At 49.8% G+C, this 15,880-nt stretch overlaps 6 protein-coding genes across 6 annotated transcripts, besides 3 other annotated features; 4 read left to right on the top strand and 2 right to left on the bottom strand.

The window, feature by feature from the left end:
* Positions 1 to 775: 775 nt before the first annotated feature.
* CLUP02_12870 (uncharacterized protein) lies at positions 776 to 1,386 on the bottom strand (the record flags this gene model as incomplete). Its single annotated transcript, XM_049291829.1, has 2 exons — positions 776 to 1,157; positions 1,232 to 1,386. 2 exons carry the CDS (start codon positions 1,384 to 1,386, stop codon positions 776 to 778), a joined length of 537 nt encoding a protein of 178 aa, XP_049148975.1.
* A 611-nt stretch (positions 1,387 to 1,997) lies between these two features.
* Positions 1,998 to 4,138, top strand: CLUP02_12869 (CMGC/SRPK protein kinase; the record flags this gene model as incomplete). The annotated part of the gene is made up of 4 exons (XM_049291828.1): positions 1,998 to 2,117; positions 2,204 to 2,782; positions 2,841 to 3,850; positions 3,913 to 4,138. 4 exons carry the CDS (start codon positions 1,998 to 2,000, stop codon positions 4,136 to 4,138), a joined length of 1,935 nt encoding a protein of 644 aa, XP_049148974.1.
* A 1,634-nt stretch (positions 4,139 to 5,772) lies between these two features.
* CLUP02_12868 (major facilitator superfamily transporter) lies at positions 5,773 to 7,507 on the top strand (the record flags this gene model as incomplete). The annotated part of the gene is made up of 4 exons (XM_049291827.1): positions 5,773 to 5,971; positions 6,072 to 6,356; positions 6,429 to 7,116; positions 7,189 to 7,507. 4 exons carry the CDS (start codon positions 5,773 to 5,775, stop codon positions 7,505 to 7,507), a joined length of 1,491 nt encoding a protein of 496 aa, XP_049148973.1.
* Positions 7,508 to 8,310: 803 nt separating this feature from the next.
* On the top strand, positions 8,311 to 10,923 carry CLUP02_12867 (uncharacterized protein; the record flags this gene model as incomplete). Its single annotated transcript, XM_049291826.1, has 1 exon — positions 8,311 to 10,923. The coding sequence occupies one exon, from the start codon at positions 8,311 to 8,313 to the stop codon at positions 10,921 to 10,923; it is 2,613 nt and encodes an 870-aa protein (XP_049148972.1).
* A 166-nt stretch (positions 10,924 to 11,089) lies between these two features.
* Positions 11,090 to 11,117: a sequence feature (Short protein (CLUP02_12866, UQC87362.1) was converted to a misc_feature.).
* Positions 11,118 to 11,263: 146 nt separating this feature from the next.
* Positions 11,264 to 11,312: a sequence feature (Short protein (CLUP02_12866, UQC87362.1) was converted to a misc_feature.).
* Positions 11,313 to 11,392: 80 nt separating this feature from the next.
* Positions 11,393 to 11,399: a sequence feature (Short protein (CLUP02_12866, UQC87362.1) was converted to a misc_feature.).
* A 63-nt stretch (positions 11,400 to 11,462) lies between these two features.
* CLUP02_12865 (cytidine and deoxycytidylate deaminase zinc-binding region) lies at positions 11,463 to 11,969 on the top strand (the record flags this gene model as incomplete). Its single annotated transcript, XM_049291825.1, has 1 exon — positions 11,463 to 11,969. One exon carries the CDS (start codon positions 11,463 to 11,465, stop codon positions 11,967 to 11,969), a length of 507 nt encoding a protein of 168 aa, XP_049148971.1.
* A 201-nt stretch (positions 11,970 to 12,170) lies between these two features.
* CLUP02_12864 (uncharacterized protein) lies at positions 12,171 to 14,016 on the bottom strand (the record flags this gene model as incomplete). Its single annotated transcript, XM_049291824.1, has 10 exons — positions 12,171 to 12,249; positions 12,310 to 12,527; positions 12,582 to 12,615; positions 12,665 to 12,754; positions 12,813 to 12,975; positions 13,054 to 13,084; positions 13,153 to 13,307; positions 13,360 to 13,378; positions 13,495 to 13,567; positions 13,628 to 14,016. 10 exons carry the CDS (start codon positions 14,014 to 14,016, stop codon positions 12,171 to 12,173), a joined length of 1,251 nt encoding a protein of 416 aa, XP_049148970.1.
* Positions 14,017 to 15,880: the final 1,864 nt, after the last annotated feature.

The following is a 15,880-nucleotide window of genomic DNA, read 5'->3' as shown; positions in this document are numbered from 1 at the left end:
TAGAAAAAAGGGAGAAAAGGAGACGACTTAGTAAACGGGCCCGAGGTCGAATTATACTTCTAACTATAGTAATTAAATCGATAAAAAAAAGAGAAAGTTAGTATTAGATTAGAAGTCTAATTTAATTACGGTATATAGCCGACTATATAGGGGCTAATTAGGGGCCCTATTTACGATTATCGTAGCTAGCTTAACTTACGGTTAGAACCTCCTTTTTATACTTATTACGTAGATATTTATATAGTTCAATTAATCTCTTCGTTAACTACGGTTCGAACCAACCACCCTGTAATAGGGATACTAACAATCTCACAGTTCTGACAATGCAGCAACCATGCACTGTTTTCAAATTAGTTTGCGTATTTAATCTAAGTGATGATTGAAAGGCGCTTGGTTTGGGGCCATATTGTTCTATTTAGGCAAAGCCCTGGCCCCAGTAAGGTAAGTAGATGAAATCTCTTTCCTACACAGTGATTGTTGCGCCGTGTACTTAACAGCACAATGATGAGTTTACACCTCAGCTTCTAAGACGTTTGTTAGATTAGAATAGAAGGCCATGTCAGAAGGAAAACACGATGAATTCTACAATGTTGAGATGCTTTGCGTCTACCGCCTACGGGTACGAACCCCTACGGGTACAGACCAATAGCCCTACCTCAGTGTCAATCATTTCTTACCAAACAAGCAGATTACCTTTCACCATTTTTCCTCGTCATGATATACTTTCGATCGACGTGCTTCTCTGAAGCCGCTCTTCACTGACTTGCTGTATCTCCTAGACCGCGACTGCTCTCAGAATTTCAGCAAAGCGATCTGAAGATATTGGCGTCGGTTGAAACTTCTCTTTGCCATCTCTGACTAGTCTGTGCAGTTCTGCTTCAGAATACCATTCTTTCCTGTGCTTCTTGGGATTTAGATCTTCGGATGGCCAAGGTTGTGTGCCATCGCTGCCTATGTAGCCAACCAGCTGTGGTCGTCGGTTTGCCAGGGTTAAGGAGTTTGGATTGAAGTTATGTTCGCCAGTGGTGTACCCATGTGCTGTGCGAAACATTGTATCATTTACCTTGTACGACGTGGTCACATGCCATCTATCCGTTCTGTAAGCAGGCTTACCACTTGACCGAAAGCCGGCTTTGGTTGTTTTGTGCAAATGAGACCTAAACCAAAGAAAGCAGTGATGAGCAAAGTTTTCAATCAGTGATAGACAATTCTGAAGTAAAAATGCACATACCTGATGAGAAGAGATCGCACTTGACTTTGATTCAAGAGTGCTGTCTTCCAGTGAGCTTTGAGTAAATCAAGAGGATGTTGACTATTCAAAAGACCCGGTTTGTTGATTTTCCAAATCACTTCAACATATCCCTTGGGAGGACTGATACCTGACATTGTGTTGGTTTTCTTTTAGTCTTAAATTTGTGGTGTTTGTAGCCTGGCTGCTGCAATTACCGTTGGTGGAGTGTCGATGTGCGTGATGCTCTATAATAAGAAAGTACTTGGAACTACGAGCAATAATTGAGACTTATAGTTATTCTTCAGTATCATCTGTATTCCGTAGAGACTAAGAAAGGCTCTTCTAGGATAGTTAGGTAGTCCTGAAATGCTAATAAAGATGATCGATCGGAATTAGAGACCACTACGATGTTGTGGTAGATGTTTTGTATACATGTATTGATGATAACCCATTCATAAATCGGCCACCAGAAGTCGCATTCGTCCTTTTCTTTCGCTAATATCTTGAAACTTAGAGTGTCTTACTTTGATCGGTCTAACCACCCAGATTGCAAGCCACCTAATGCAGTCCGTTGGCCACAGTGCTTTGCCCTGCCTTATCTTTCTACGTGAGAGATTGCTCCTTGTTTCTATTTTCACACATTCACACCCGCGCTTTCAGTCCATTGTGCTAAAGATATAGAATAACGCAGGGGCCTTAGGCCTAGGGATATTAGCAGCAACAAACAGTCCGTCTTTGTGCCCGCTTTGACAGTATTATCACGCACATGTTTGAGGTCGGCACTCCTTGTCGTAGTCATTCTGTTGCCTTCGGTCACTTTACTTGGAATCTATGTCATAAACCCCAGGACACCCGTTTATGTTGTTCGCTTCAATCGCTTGCCAGTGTTCATCTTTTAAAGCTACTTTACCCATTCTACCACTGAGAAAATATTCAACGACAAAATCGCATTCTCCAAACTTTGACATCAAGCTTTTCGACATGGGGCTCATATGGGACCTCTTCCACCTCAATCGAGAATCTAAAAATGCAGTCATCAAGTACATCAAAGCCGTCGTAGCTGAGCAACAAAGTCAACCGTTGGCCGAAGAACAACGAGACAATCTTTCGTATCAGTACTGGGACAATGAGGAGCCTGAAGAGCCGTACATGGCCTACGAAGAGGGTATGTTTCATCCTGTTCAACTTGGCGATCAGCTTGGAAATGGCAAGTACATTATTGTGAACAAACTTGGAGACGGCTCCTTCTCCACAGTGTGGCTTGCACATAGCACTAAGACAGGAAATAAGGTTGCTGTGAAGATCTGTGCCTCGAAAAGTGAGAGTTCATCGACGGGTGACGAGATGAGAATCTCAAGGATGCTTCGAGACGACTCGTCCCATCCTGGCCATCGCGTCATAGGCTACTACAACGACATTTTTCTTCACCATGGGCCCAATGGTACCCACGAATGTCTTGTTAGCGAGCCAACACGTGCCACGATAGCGGAGAGCAAATTCAGAGGATTCGTATTCCCTACTGAGATTGCACGAGCTTTGGCGGCACAACTGGTGCTCGGGGTTGCATACATTCACTCAAAGCATATTGTGCATGGTGGTAAGTTCTCAGTTCCAATCTAACACGTCAAATACACATAAGGCTGACCATGAGGATATTGGTGAAGATCTCCACGGAGGGAATATGATGCTAGCTATGCCGGCTGGCGAGTTCGCTTGCCTGACAGTGAAAGAAATCTACGAGAAATACGGGAAACCAATTATCTTGCCGATGGATCTTTGTGTGGAGGCTACCGATTTCCATGAAGAATACCCTCTGCCAAAGAACGCGCCCCCATACATGCTATGGAAGATGTTTCTCACGCAGGACTGTGACGACCTGGAACTGTCGGAAGCACGGGCACAGATCAAGGATTTTGGTGAATCATGGCAACCGGAGCTAGTGACGCGGTACGAACTCAACACGCCCGAGCCATATCGGGCCCCCGAATCGATGATCGCCAAGAAGCTGCAATTGCCCATCAGCTATCCCGCTGATGTCTGGGCACTGGGATGCTTTGTCTTCGAGCTTTACGGCAGGATGGACATCTTCGAGACATACTTTCCTGGTTACGATGGTGTCTTTGCCACAATGGTCCATTGTATGGGCAAACCCCCGGCATCGTGGTGGGACGCCTGGGAAAAGCGCGAGCAGTACATTGACGATAATTGCAACTACGTCAGAAAGGGCAAGTCGGATCCGACACCTGCGGAGCCGGACACAATCAAACTACGAGTGCTGGAGATCCCTGACCACAGAGCCATGGACAGGTTTCCTGAAGAGAAGACTTTTGTGCCTGAGGAGGAGTTACAGGACCTGGCAGCGATGTTGATGCGGATCTTCCGTTGGGAGCCCGAAGACAGGGTGACAGCAGAAGAGCTAATCAGCGACCCATGGATGCAGAAATGGGGCATTCCGGCGAAGGAAGCCATGGAGGTGGCTTACGAGAAGAGGCGCAAGGAGCACGAGAAGCCCCCGTTCTTGTCGAAGTCGGTGGCCGTTGGTTTAGCGGTCGGCGCTTTTGACAGACTGGCCTACATTCTGTCTCTATTGTCTCTAACTTCTTGGTGGCGCAATCTGAAGTGGGCTTTGGGGGCATGAGACGCTCGGCTTGTGTTTTTCTTCTGTGCCGTGTCTTGGCGAGAGGAAATTTGGCAGAAATGAAGGGAAACGGTTGGAGTGCTGGCGTTACCTGTGGGTACGGATCATTTGTAAATCGCATTAAGATTGCACATGCCGATGCCATCCCATTGGCGTACTTGGTCACTAAAGATAGTGGAATACCTCTGCAACAAAACGGCGCCGCTGGCTGCTTGAAGACTTTTCAACTCAAACTCATTGTAGTCTGGAACCCACGACATATTGAATAGAAGTTTTCATCAATCAAATCAGCCACTTTGTGATTTGATCATTGTCATGGCAAGGCAAGCCTCGCGTTCAAGGGGAGTGCATTTCTAGTGCAATCTATTCGTGATTGGTGGCTTTGTTGGGGTTGAAGAGCCCAAGTATACGAAGCATGTTGCTCGAATTCGACCTCCTTGGTGAGCCGAGCGCGGAATTGCGCCGACGTAGCTCACATTAGACGCAATATGATCCGCGGTCTAGGAGCCGAGACGAACCGATCATCTCATACCCGCGAAGTTTCCTCAAACGCAAACCGAGGTCCCGGAAACGAGAGAATACCTCAAACCCCCACACTTCAGTGAAGCTACGGGAAGGCTGCATTCCTGGCGCGTGGCTTGAGGTTTGCGGGGTAATTTAATTAGTGGTAGAGCCAAGTGTCGAGGCGTGTCTTGTCAGGAACTTCTGTCAAAATGTGCACAAGCGATCCAAAACGCCACATTGCGAACTGTTGTTTTCGACGCAAAGTTGCTCTCAGCCAAACGCAGGTGTGTGGGGGAGAGCTCCGGGCATCCGGCGGCGTCCGCCTTTGGTTCCTAAGTCCGGTTGTCTCTGTCTCATCTGCATGACCCTACATCCACCTGCAGCATCCATCGGACCGAGAACATTCTAACCGGTCGTCGCAGTCGTGCTCTGCTATTCAGTCCAACAGGCAACACGTTCGAGTCAACCACGAAGACGAATTGTGACTACGCAGCAGACAATATTACTCACACTTCCTGCATCGGCGGACGGAGTGGATCAGAACCAAGTCCGACCCGGAGCCGGGGTGGAGTTGTGAAGCTACGAATGAGAATTTACGGGGCAAATTTTTAAGATTTGATGATCCCAGAGTGAGCTCGAATTCAGGCTCGGGTAACTCCCGCGAAAGCCATCCGGAGAATAAGAGTTTGCTTACGGATGCCGGCTCTCCCAGGCATATGAGAGGTTCGCTTCGGATACGAGACGCCGTCTCTCGTTGACGGCCGTCAGTTGGTATTATTCAGCTTCCCACATGACGCCGATGCCCGTTCCGCGTGGCTCTAGCCCTCAAAGGGCTGCACAAAGGTGCATATTATTGGGAAGCCGCTTGCTTGCTTCGCACCAAGAGGAAACGCGGGGTTCGGGTGGGAGGTTGGGGCAGCAAGCAGGGAAGCCAAGCAGCCCCAGCAAAGCAGCAAGGGATGATCAATACCCGTTGCAAACCCCCATCCCTGCTCGATGCTACCGCTGCCGGTCTACTCCAACCCGGGCCTAGACTCGCGTTGGTGCCGTCCTTTTCGAGGACAGTCTGTGGAGTCGGGAGGATCACCGACCCTGTCGTGAGTGTGAGTCGTCGCGCCGAGGTCGGGCGCAAGAAAGAAAAAAAGTAACTGAGTGAGTGAGTGACCTTGCTAGACAGAAACCGTCGTGGAGGAAAAAGAATGGGTGACGAAATATAAGCTGACGGCCACCCTGAGAGATCTTCGGCTCCTTCTGGTCTTTCGCTGTACCCTTAAGTTTCTGTTTCTTCTGCTCTCTTGCCGGGTTTTGTATCCGCGAGGCCGTCCTTGTTGGTTGGAGAGTCCTGCTTTCGTCAATCTTACCAACACCCCGGGGCCATTGAGCTCAATCGACCCCCAAGATGCAGTTCGACAAGGAGAACAAGGCTGCGGAGTCGCCATCGCGCTCCCTTGACCATGCGACAGACCTAGATCGACCGGTCTATGGCGATGATGCCCCCATCGAATGCCCTCCTCACACAACAGAGTCGAAGCTCATCACAAAGATCGACTTCCGCGTCATCCCATTCCTGTGTGTCATGTACCTTCTGGCCTTCCTCGGTAAGCTCTCCCCTGCTCTCAAGCTGCCGGGACTCGACGGCAGCCATCGCCCGAAGCCTTTGCAATTGCCTGCATGCTGACCAGAAACACAACGCACTAGATCGCGTAAATATCGCCAACGCCAATGTCTTCGGACTGTCAAAAGAGCTCGAGCTGGACGGTACACTGTACAACAACGCGCTCGTCGTCTTCTTCGTGCCATACATCCTCCTCGAGATCCCCTCCAACATCCTCCTGAAGAAGTTTAAGCCCCATGTCTGGCTCAGCATCAACATGTTTGGCTTCGGCCTTGTCACCATGCTCCAGGGCTTCGTACAGAACTATGCTGGCCTCTGCACGACGCGTTTCTTCCTCGGTGTCTTTGAGACGGGCATGTTTCCGGGAGGTATGCGACCATCAGCCGCCCTTTGACCGATGCCTTTCGTCCACGGAGCTAACCAATATCTCTTTTTTTCAGCGTTCTACCTCATCGGCATGTGGTACCGTCGCCACGAAGCTCAGCGCCGCTACTCCTTCTTCTTCAACAGCACCACCCTCGCCGGCGCATTCGGCGGTCTCCTTGCTGCAGCGATCGGAAAAATGAGCGGCGTCCGTGGCTACGCCGGCTGGCGCTGGATCTTTATTCTCGAAGGCCTCCTAACTGTCGTCGTCAGCGTCTTCTTCTTTTTCTGGCTGCCCGACTTCCCAGAGGACGTGAAGTGGCTCAGCGAAGACGAGAAGGCCTTTGTGTCGGCACGCTTGCGCGCGGACCAGGGCCGCTCTGCCGTTGAGCGCAAGATCACCTTCCGCGACGTCGGACGCATCTTCAAGGACTACAAGGTCATTGTCGGAGGCTTCATGTACTTTGGCCTCATCGTTCCGGCGTACGGGTATGCCTACTTCGCACCGGGTATCATCCAGACCTACGGATACGACAGTATCCAGACGCAGCTGCACAGCGTGCCACCCTGGGTTGTGGCTTTTGGCTTCTCGATGATCATTGCCTTCATCTCAGATAAGACGCGGCACCGGTTTGGGTTCGCAATCTTTGCTATTTGTGTGGCAATCGCTGGGTTCGCCATCTTGATTTCTGTTCACAACAACACGTCTGTGCAGTATGCGGCGCTGTTCCTTGTCGCAATGGGCGCGTACACCGCCATGCCAATGTAAGTCCAACCAACGCATTCCGCATCCTCTATAGATGTGGTTAGAACTGCGTGCTAACTTTAGCCTTCCAGTATTGTTTGTTGGTTCAACATGAACCTGGGTGGCCACCACCGACGTTCTATCGGCAGTGCTTGGCAGGTTGGTTTCGGCAACATCGGCGGTATCATTGCTGTGTTCGCTTTTCTGAAGAAGGATGCGCCAAAATACATCCCTGGCTACAGCATCAGTATCGCTTTTGTTATCCTCAGCGGCCTTGCATGTTTGGTGTATGCGATTGGCTGCTGGTCTGCAAACAGGCACAGAGATCGCACCGCGGCGGAGTCATCGTTGACGGAAGACGAGAAGATGGAGCTCGGAGATATGTCTCCTGATTACAGATATTTGCTGTAGACATCTATCTCGAGATAAAGTAGGAGTTGCCTTGATGGTTGACCTGCATAATGAAAATAGTTCCTATGCATAAATTACTTATGCTACCCCGCCGTTTCGATGCATCAACATCCGGTCCTAACTAGGACCTACGTGTTACTGCTCACAACAGCCAGCACTCTTTTGTTAAATCATTTCGGGTATTGATAGGCCGCAACCTTAGAGCAAGCTCTCCAACTCCACGACCTTCGTCGCCTTCAATTCATCTTTGGGCCATGTTGTTGCAGTAGAGTTGAACTGTTGGCCCCTTCTAATTTTGATCTGCATCGCATACGCACTCCCTTAAGCATTGTGCATGTCTATGCAAGGGTTGCTTTCCGACTTCCAACAGCTTTCAATCACCATCATCGCCCCTCTCGAGGTGTTGAACACATGCGAAAGCAAGGAACAGACGCAATCACCAACCAGTCACCAACATATGGGGCATTGTTGGACGTGATCCGCCCGATGGCACACATCCCATTGGACCATCAGGCGCTCTCCAAGGGGCCGTTTGCCGGGGCATTTATCAATTCAGGGGGGCTGCATGCGGCGTAACACTGTTGGTCCAACAAACATGCAGAGTTCCCGTTGGTTTTCGCTTCCGCGCCACGGCCGCCCGCTTTTTCGCGCCGGTCGCCTCAGATGGTCGTCAATCAAGAATCTCATGCAAAAGGTGCTACTTCCTCCTGCGCAGACTTCAATGTCTGGTTTCCTCAGTATCAACCAGTACCCAGAGTTGCCAATGTGTTGTGTGAGTCCACAACTCACCCCAAGCCAGCACGATGCTCCCGGAAGCCCTTGTCAGCGTTTACAAGTCTTACAAGACGGACACGGACTTCATTACTACTTGGCTCGCGACCACAGCACGAGCGTACGGTTGTCCTGCAGAGCTCATCTCAGGGCTTCGAGACACAACAGACGACAAACCTGACTCGGTGCCGGAAGATGACAAGCCAGCCAGTCAACGCAAGGGCAAGTCAACCAAAGAGGCATCAAAGTCATCGCAGAAGAAACCTCGCAAACGATACATCCTCGCCGTCAAGGATCTCCTACCGCTGGCTCAGTTCCTCGCAACATCACAGAAGCCAGCCATCACCCCTCCGGATAGTCTGACCGCCGCTCTTGATAGAGTGATCGATCTCAGGGCCAAGTTCAGCACTCAGCTGGTTGAGCATGGTGCCACGACCGACGCTCAAGACGACAGCACCCATTTCTACTTCCTCAGGGTCTTGTGTCAAGTACGCCACGTTTTGACAGCTCATCGAACTGCTTCCCCAACCAATACAGCAGCCTCAACTGGCGATGCTGCCGAGAAGCCCCAGCCATCAGCCAACAAGTTTGAAGGACTATTTGTGTCTGAGCCGTCCGCGAAATTCATCAACGCCCCAGATGCACCTCTACCAACGAGACCACCAAAGTCGGAGACCGATGCCAATTTCGAGGCCGAAAGCGAGATGTCGAGCTGGGATGCTCAGTTCGTATGGCAGCTAGTTTGGAAAGACCTTTACGGAATGCGTCAGAGGGTCAGGTACATGTGGCAACAGTTCCGAGAAGGACGCCACGAGCTCGTTTCCGTTGCATTGGCCACCAACACCGCCATCGACCTTGCCCGTAACATCGTCGAAGACGTCACGCCAGTGCTTCAATCTCAGCCAGGGGGTCTGTTCGGGGTCATCTGTCTCTACAATGCCACGTTCACAACTACGAAAATCCGAAAATACTCGGAGGGTCTGCTTCGTTTCCCAGAGAAGCCAACAAAGGAGGAGATCGCGTACGTTGCGGGCGTCCTAGACTGCACCAACGCTTACAGCATGCTGCAGCAACTCCTTCCGAAAGATCAAGGCCCCTTCAACCCACCATTAGTCACAAAAGGCAGTCCAAAGATCAGATTAGCAAGGACACATGGCGACTTTGTCATTGATCGGAACGCGGTCTCTGGTGTTCTTTACGATATGTACTTCATCATTCGTTACATCCCAGACTGGCCAGTGGACGATGGCGTCTTGCGAGGGTTCCGAGAAACGATGCGGACGAAGGAAATCCCCTTCTACTTTGCGTATGCAGTCCAACTTCTCGTTGACATTCATGGAGTCATGGGACAGAACCTGCCGTCCATTCGAGTACAATTTATGCGAGGGATGTCGACACTGCAAGAGCTCATGACACAGGCATGGTACATCCACCAGAGTACAAGAATGGACCCAAAGGCACTCAGATGCTTCCCGCTTCTCCAACGCACGGTAATGAGCATGTCCAAAATGACACGCGATCCCATTCTCGTCGAGAAACAGCAGCTCAAGAAGCCTATCGCAGATCCCTCTCTGGAACGCTTGCGATTGATGAAGACTGACCCCGTCATGGCTGGTCTGGTTATGTATACCTTCCGAGCAGCAACATATCGAGTCGGAATCTGCCTCGCAAACGACACACTATCCGTCATGTCGACTATGCATCTCTACAATGCTTTGTACCAAGAAGGTCTGCTCAAGTCCAAGTGGTGGGACATCGAGCTCATTATGGAACTGGCCGGCAAGTCCCAGTTCTACGTGGGAAACCCTCCAAGCGACCCGACCGGATACATCAAGAGCTTTCTCATGCAAACCGGCCTGAAGAGCGTATACATGAGTCAGCTCAAGAGGTCAAAAACGCAGACGAAGCTGTACAAGGAGCTCAAGAACCGGAGACGTATTTCTGAAGGAGCGACTGTTTCTATGATGTTCTACGAGAGGTACTGCAATGAAAAGGGAGAGACTTCGACAGGAAACTTCACTGCTGAAGATATCGTACGCATCCTCGACCACTGCCCGGAGGGTTTGTGGTTTGATCACCCTCAAGAGGAACCCGAGAGTGAGAACCAGGACAAAGGCTCCAGGAAGTCGACGCAGAAACGGAAGAAGCCATCAAAGCCCGCCAAACCTAGCCTACCTCCCTACGATATCATCACCTCCCTGGGGGTTGGGCTCTTGGACGAAGCGGCAGAGTTTGGGTTTCCCTGGCTAGCCATGCATCGCAACGCATGGCACTTGATGCGGAAGATTCGAATGGCCAGCGAACGTACGTTCATGATGTTGGTGCCGGGCTACAGCATGTCCGAAGCCGGGCTGATGACGCTCACCACGTACATCCTGGATGTTTTGGTTCACGCGAGGCCTACTAACTCTCTGGGAAAACGGGTTACTGAGGAAGTGGCGGCTACGTTCAATCATTACCTCACCCATATCCCCAGAGATCACGGCTGGTCAGCTGGCGAGACGGTGTGGAGGGAGATGGAGATTGCCCTTGGCGTTGGACTCCATATGTACGAAAGGGTTGTCGGAAAAGTTACGCAAGCTGGTGAGTCTGAGGAAGCGCCACCGCCTGAAATAGTCACAGACACGGCTGTTCCAGTGTGTTGATGAATGTCTTTTTCGATTATCTCGCGTGGGAGCTACATGGGTAGATGTTTCTAGTCGAGTTTCGGGGTGCGACTTCGTATTGTAGGTTTCATTCCTTCTTGGCGGCAACTTAACGGTAGAGTTCTCCTTCTAATCTCACTGAAATTTGGTCCGAAATGACTGGCTTCTATCGAGAGTTGTACTTGTGTCCCTTCCTTTGTGTCAGGTGTCAAATGACCAATTTCATGATAATTCCATGATACACATGGGCATGACGAACCGGAACGACTAAACTTTGTGACATGAAAAGGCAACTGAAAGCTATCTATCTAAGTAAAAGTAGACGTCGTCGCGTTCTCACATGAGAGCTGCGTCGTACTTGTTCTGGGAGAATGTTGCCCCGCGCCCCACTACGTCATGAATTATCCCGCATTATCCAAATTCCTTCAACATCATCATGCTGGCTTGTCAACTTATCCCGCAATTTAACTCTGCATTCCGATCAGCACAATCATCACTCTACTGTCTTACTTCACTCCCATAGCAGTTCAAATCTCACAATGTCTCTCACACCAGACCCCACAATACTGCAACGCTGCGTCGAGCTTGCAAGAGAAGCCCTCGAAGCCGGCGACGATCCCTTCGGCTCCGTGCTCGTGAGCGGAGATGGCAAAATCATTCGCGAAGACCGCAATCGTGTAAACACCGGCGAGAATGGAGACGGGAAACGCGATGGGACACTGCACCCGGAATTCACCCTTGCGCGTTGGGCGCAACTCAACCTTAGCGCCGGGGAACGGGCCAAGGCTTCGGTGTACACTTCCGGCGAGCACTGCCCGATGTGCGCTGCGGCCCACGCCTGGGTCGGACTTGGACCCATTGTCTACGTGTCTTCGAGTGCGCAGTTTTCTGGTTGGCTCGAGGAATTTGGGTTGAAGGCGGGTGCCAAGGTGAAGCCACTTTCTATCAATGATGTTGCGCCGAGTATTGCGGTGCAGGGTCCCATTCCCGGCCTGGATGAGGAGGTCAAAGCATTGCACAAGAGGAGGTTCCAAAAGTCATCGTAATTTGAACAAGGCCACTCGAGGCTCACAGGATGGATAGTCGAGGCGCATGACAAATCACGTAACGGAAATTATCACTCGCGTGGCCGAAAGACGAGGAAGCCGTTTATCGATGCGGCAGTGTGAGGATCTCAGCGACACAAGAATGTTTCTTCTATTGAGACTCCGACTATATATATGTATGAGCTATCCACCACATGCATCTTAGGCTTCGGGTAATCGCAAGACTCGTGTTTGTCTGACTAAAGCGCCTTCATCACCAAGGTACCGTCCGCTCTCGTAACTGTGGTGAAGGTCAGTGACTCAGTGATGCGAAAAGTGCTTAAGATCGGGAGACACGAACCTCCAATGAAGATTGCCAAGGGCGACATCACGACAGCCATCAAGGTACCGAATGACCTCCTGATCGACCTTCTCTCCGCAGATTGGCATCTTCGATAAAGCCAGATACCAATCGCGATAGCATTCATCGATCATGTCTCCGATCTCGTCAATAGCCTCCTGAGTAGAGTGCCCCTGAGATTTCAACAAAGCAATCAAGTTGTGCTGTACACCTTGTTCCTACAAGGATCATTGTCAACAGTTGGTCGGATTTGAAATTGACACCCGGCTTACCAAATCCTTGCGATATGATAAGATGTCATTGACACTATGTGAGAGTTAGCCAACAACCATCGCCTAACACCATGCCAACCTACAGAATGACTAGGTCGGCGGAAATACGTCTGCACTCTTGCAAGCTCTCGTGGTCTATGACATTTGAAGGCACATTAATGCCGTGGCAAAATCTGCATATCGTGCGGTCAGCCTACGGTTCACTCATCTGTCCTTCGGGAAGACACTCACTCAACCAGTACATAAGATGGCTGACATCCGATAGTCCCTCTTCGGAAGCTCATGTACTCCTCTACAGTGAGAGCTATGGTGGACTTAGAGCTTTGAACTCCAACTTGACTCAGCAGGCCGGAGAAGTAGTATCTGATGGAAGCTTTATAACGCTCCTGCAACTCTATGATGGTCGTGTTAGCAAACTTAAGTTTTTGGCCTAAATTCTGGAAAGCATAACAGTGTTGCAAAGTGTTCACACCTTTCGTAGATCTCTGCATGTAGGAGCGCGACTGTCAGCAATGTACTATTGAGAGAAATGGAAGCTACAGTACAACCACAGTAAAGTCGGAGGACAAACCTTTTTGAACCGATCCCAGACAGTTTGAAAGATGTATCTAATTGGGTTGTCATAAAGCTGGACTGGGGCTTGGTTGTCTTCTAGCACCGCAAAAGTGGCATGCAGCTCCTCTACTGCCTTAATAGGGTCGTCTTTCAAATGGCCTTCATCAAACTCTGTCAAGAGTCAGCGGGCTCGGACGAAGTAATGTTGCCATGGTTTACTCACGGTCATCAAATGCAAAGACCTTGCAATTAAATTAGCTCAATTTTAGCCAACAAAATGATCACTGATTGGAGTGTGACGTACTCAATTGTTCCAATCGATCATCGTTCGAAATGCCTCTTCATCAGCGTATGGGACCCACATCGCATTCATGAACGCGAAGTTAGCTTGAACGTTTCTTCGGGCTTGAGCTTCACTGAGACTAAGGATCCTGTGACCATTCCATTTTAGTGTTGCTCCGGAAATGGTTCTCTTCAAGATTTTTACTAACGTGGCAATCCAACTATCTGCCTCTCTCTTTACTTTATCGTAATTGACGTTGATGACGGGCTTCACAGACATGATCGAAGAGAAAAAGTCTGGAATACGGACATAGTTGGCATTTACCTCGTCGGAGTTGATGCCAATATGCGACCGTATGTCCAACGTGCTTCCCGCTTCCGAAGAGACAGTGAAAGCCTGAGATGAAGAAAGCGAGTCTGTGAAAGTCGAATAGGAAGAGACTGGGGAGCCTGGCGACATCGTCGACTCTCCATCGTCTTCAACGTCGAAGTGGATTGGATCCACTTGACTCTTTTCAGACATGCTGGGTACGCCGTCAAAGTCGTTTCCAACGCCCGTTTGCGGGCTTCCGAAGAGGGAAGACTCTGGAGAGATCATTCTAGCTTCAATAAGAAAGGCTTAGGAGTGAGTCTTATAATCAGGTTTGAAGGAGGCTTGAAGGACTGAAGATGGAGTGAAATGGACAACGATGAAGGACGGAACACGCTGTTTTTCAGTTCAACCAAAGATATCCACACTCTTCGCCCGGTTGGTTCATCAGTTCAAGCGACAGTCGAAAATTCCCGCCACCATCCTCCGACCTTTCGCATCGTGACGATTTGGCTATGGGTCTTCAAGACTTGTCGTGCCGTATCGCTGCCCGGTTCTACGAGGGTCGTCTACCCCGGTTCCTGTTGCCTCCACAGTCCAGCATCCACCACACCAAAAGAGACTTGCAACTGTGCCGCAAGACTTCAGCCCGGCCAGACAAGAATTTTTGTTTCTGTCAAGAAAGGATTCGTCATCTTCTCCGTCCTTATCGGCAACTCCGTCGTGGGAAACCTCTCGTGAGATTCGACTGTCTCGGACGTGTCAAGTTGTTGTGAGTAAGATCAGCTTCTAGTTGAGCAAACATGTCTCAGCTTCTGCACAATTGTCTCTTCCTGGAATCATTTCTATACTGTTTTAATTTACACAAAAAGGAAGTCTCGACTTGTTCAATGTCGCGATCCAGTGAGACAGATGCGAATCGAGGAACACTTGACCTAGAAACTGGGCTTTCTCGTAGAAGAGCAAGTAATGCCGATTAGAGTCCGCGAATGAAAGCTTGACATCATTGAATACGTGTACTTCGTTAGCTTCAGAAAATCCTCACGTTGGAGCGGTCCATGCTTCACATGTCTGTTTAACCGAGCGTTGTGTACAAGCTGACGAAACATTCTACTGTGAGCTATCCAAGGTGGCTCTATCCCGCCGGCAAGAGAACTGATGGACGTTCCAGAAGAAAAGATAGCCCGTAGTTCCATACATAGTATGAGTTCTTACGGAAGTCAAGTATCCCTATCAACGCCTTTCAAGGATTATAGCCTTTGGAGCACGAAATGATGTCTGGCCCTGCTTCTAATTCAAAGAATCGTTGCCCAAAGAAGTTTAGATTTCCATGCCAGCACATATGGATTATCATTAAATGCTAAGTGGAAAATACATTACATCAAATCTCGTCTTCTGGCCCTTGCCGATGCTCGCAAAGTCCCCATATTATCGCATCATCGCTTGCAGACGTTCAACGACCGGCCTGTCCAACGAGTCTGTAAGTCACCGGAGTTATGATTCTTCAACTTGAACCCCTGTTCAGTTCCCAGGTACCAGGGGTTGAATCAATCAACTTGGTGTTGGTTCAACTTGTCATGACCCGCTTATCAGTCAAGACAGTAGTAGACAGGGGCTTTATCGGCCTTCTTCCGCGCTGGGAAAAGCGATCATCTTCGAGGAAAAGTCAAACGCCACAGGCAGAAAACTCCACAGGTGTTTGCTTTGTGGCGTCAGCTGAAGTAGGTTTACATGGGTGTTCAACTAGTTGATACTGATTAGAGTGATTCCCCGAACTTTCTGACTGGGTACTGGATATTGCGGATAATCGGCCCACATCAGATTGGGCGTATTGTTTGCTTGCTAAATGTGACACGCACCCAATCATTCTCATACACGTTGCCAACCCTCCGGATGCCTTGATAGATGTGTGTTGAAGAGCGGTTGAATCGTCTCGAAAGAAGGCTTCGCCCTGCGGGGATTGGGTGGGCTTTCCAATGATCGCTGGGTACATGACCCGTACCAGATGGAGTTCGCTGAGTTGACAAACATTGCTTGGCCTGCTACGCCGCGTGACCGCCTCCGCGCGACAGGGGGCGCTTAGATCTGGCAGCAAACAATGGTGATTTTCCTTACATTTCTTTGTTGTACATCTACAGACTAGGCGATCCAG

The sequence above is a fragment of the Colletotrichum lupini genome, chromosome 6 (genome assembly GCF_023278565.1).
Source record: "Colletotrichum lupini chromosome 6, complete sequence".
NCBI classification, from domain to species: Eukaryota; Fungi; Ascomycota; class Sordariomycetes; order Glomerellales; family Glomerellaceae; genus Colletotrichum; species Colletotrichum lupini.
The sequence above is the reverse complement of the archived record's forward strand: the minus strand, read 5'-3'. Positions and strand labels throughout refer to the sequence as shown.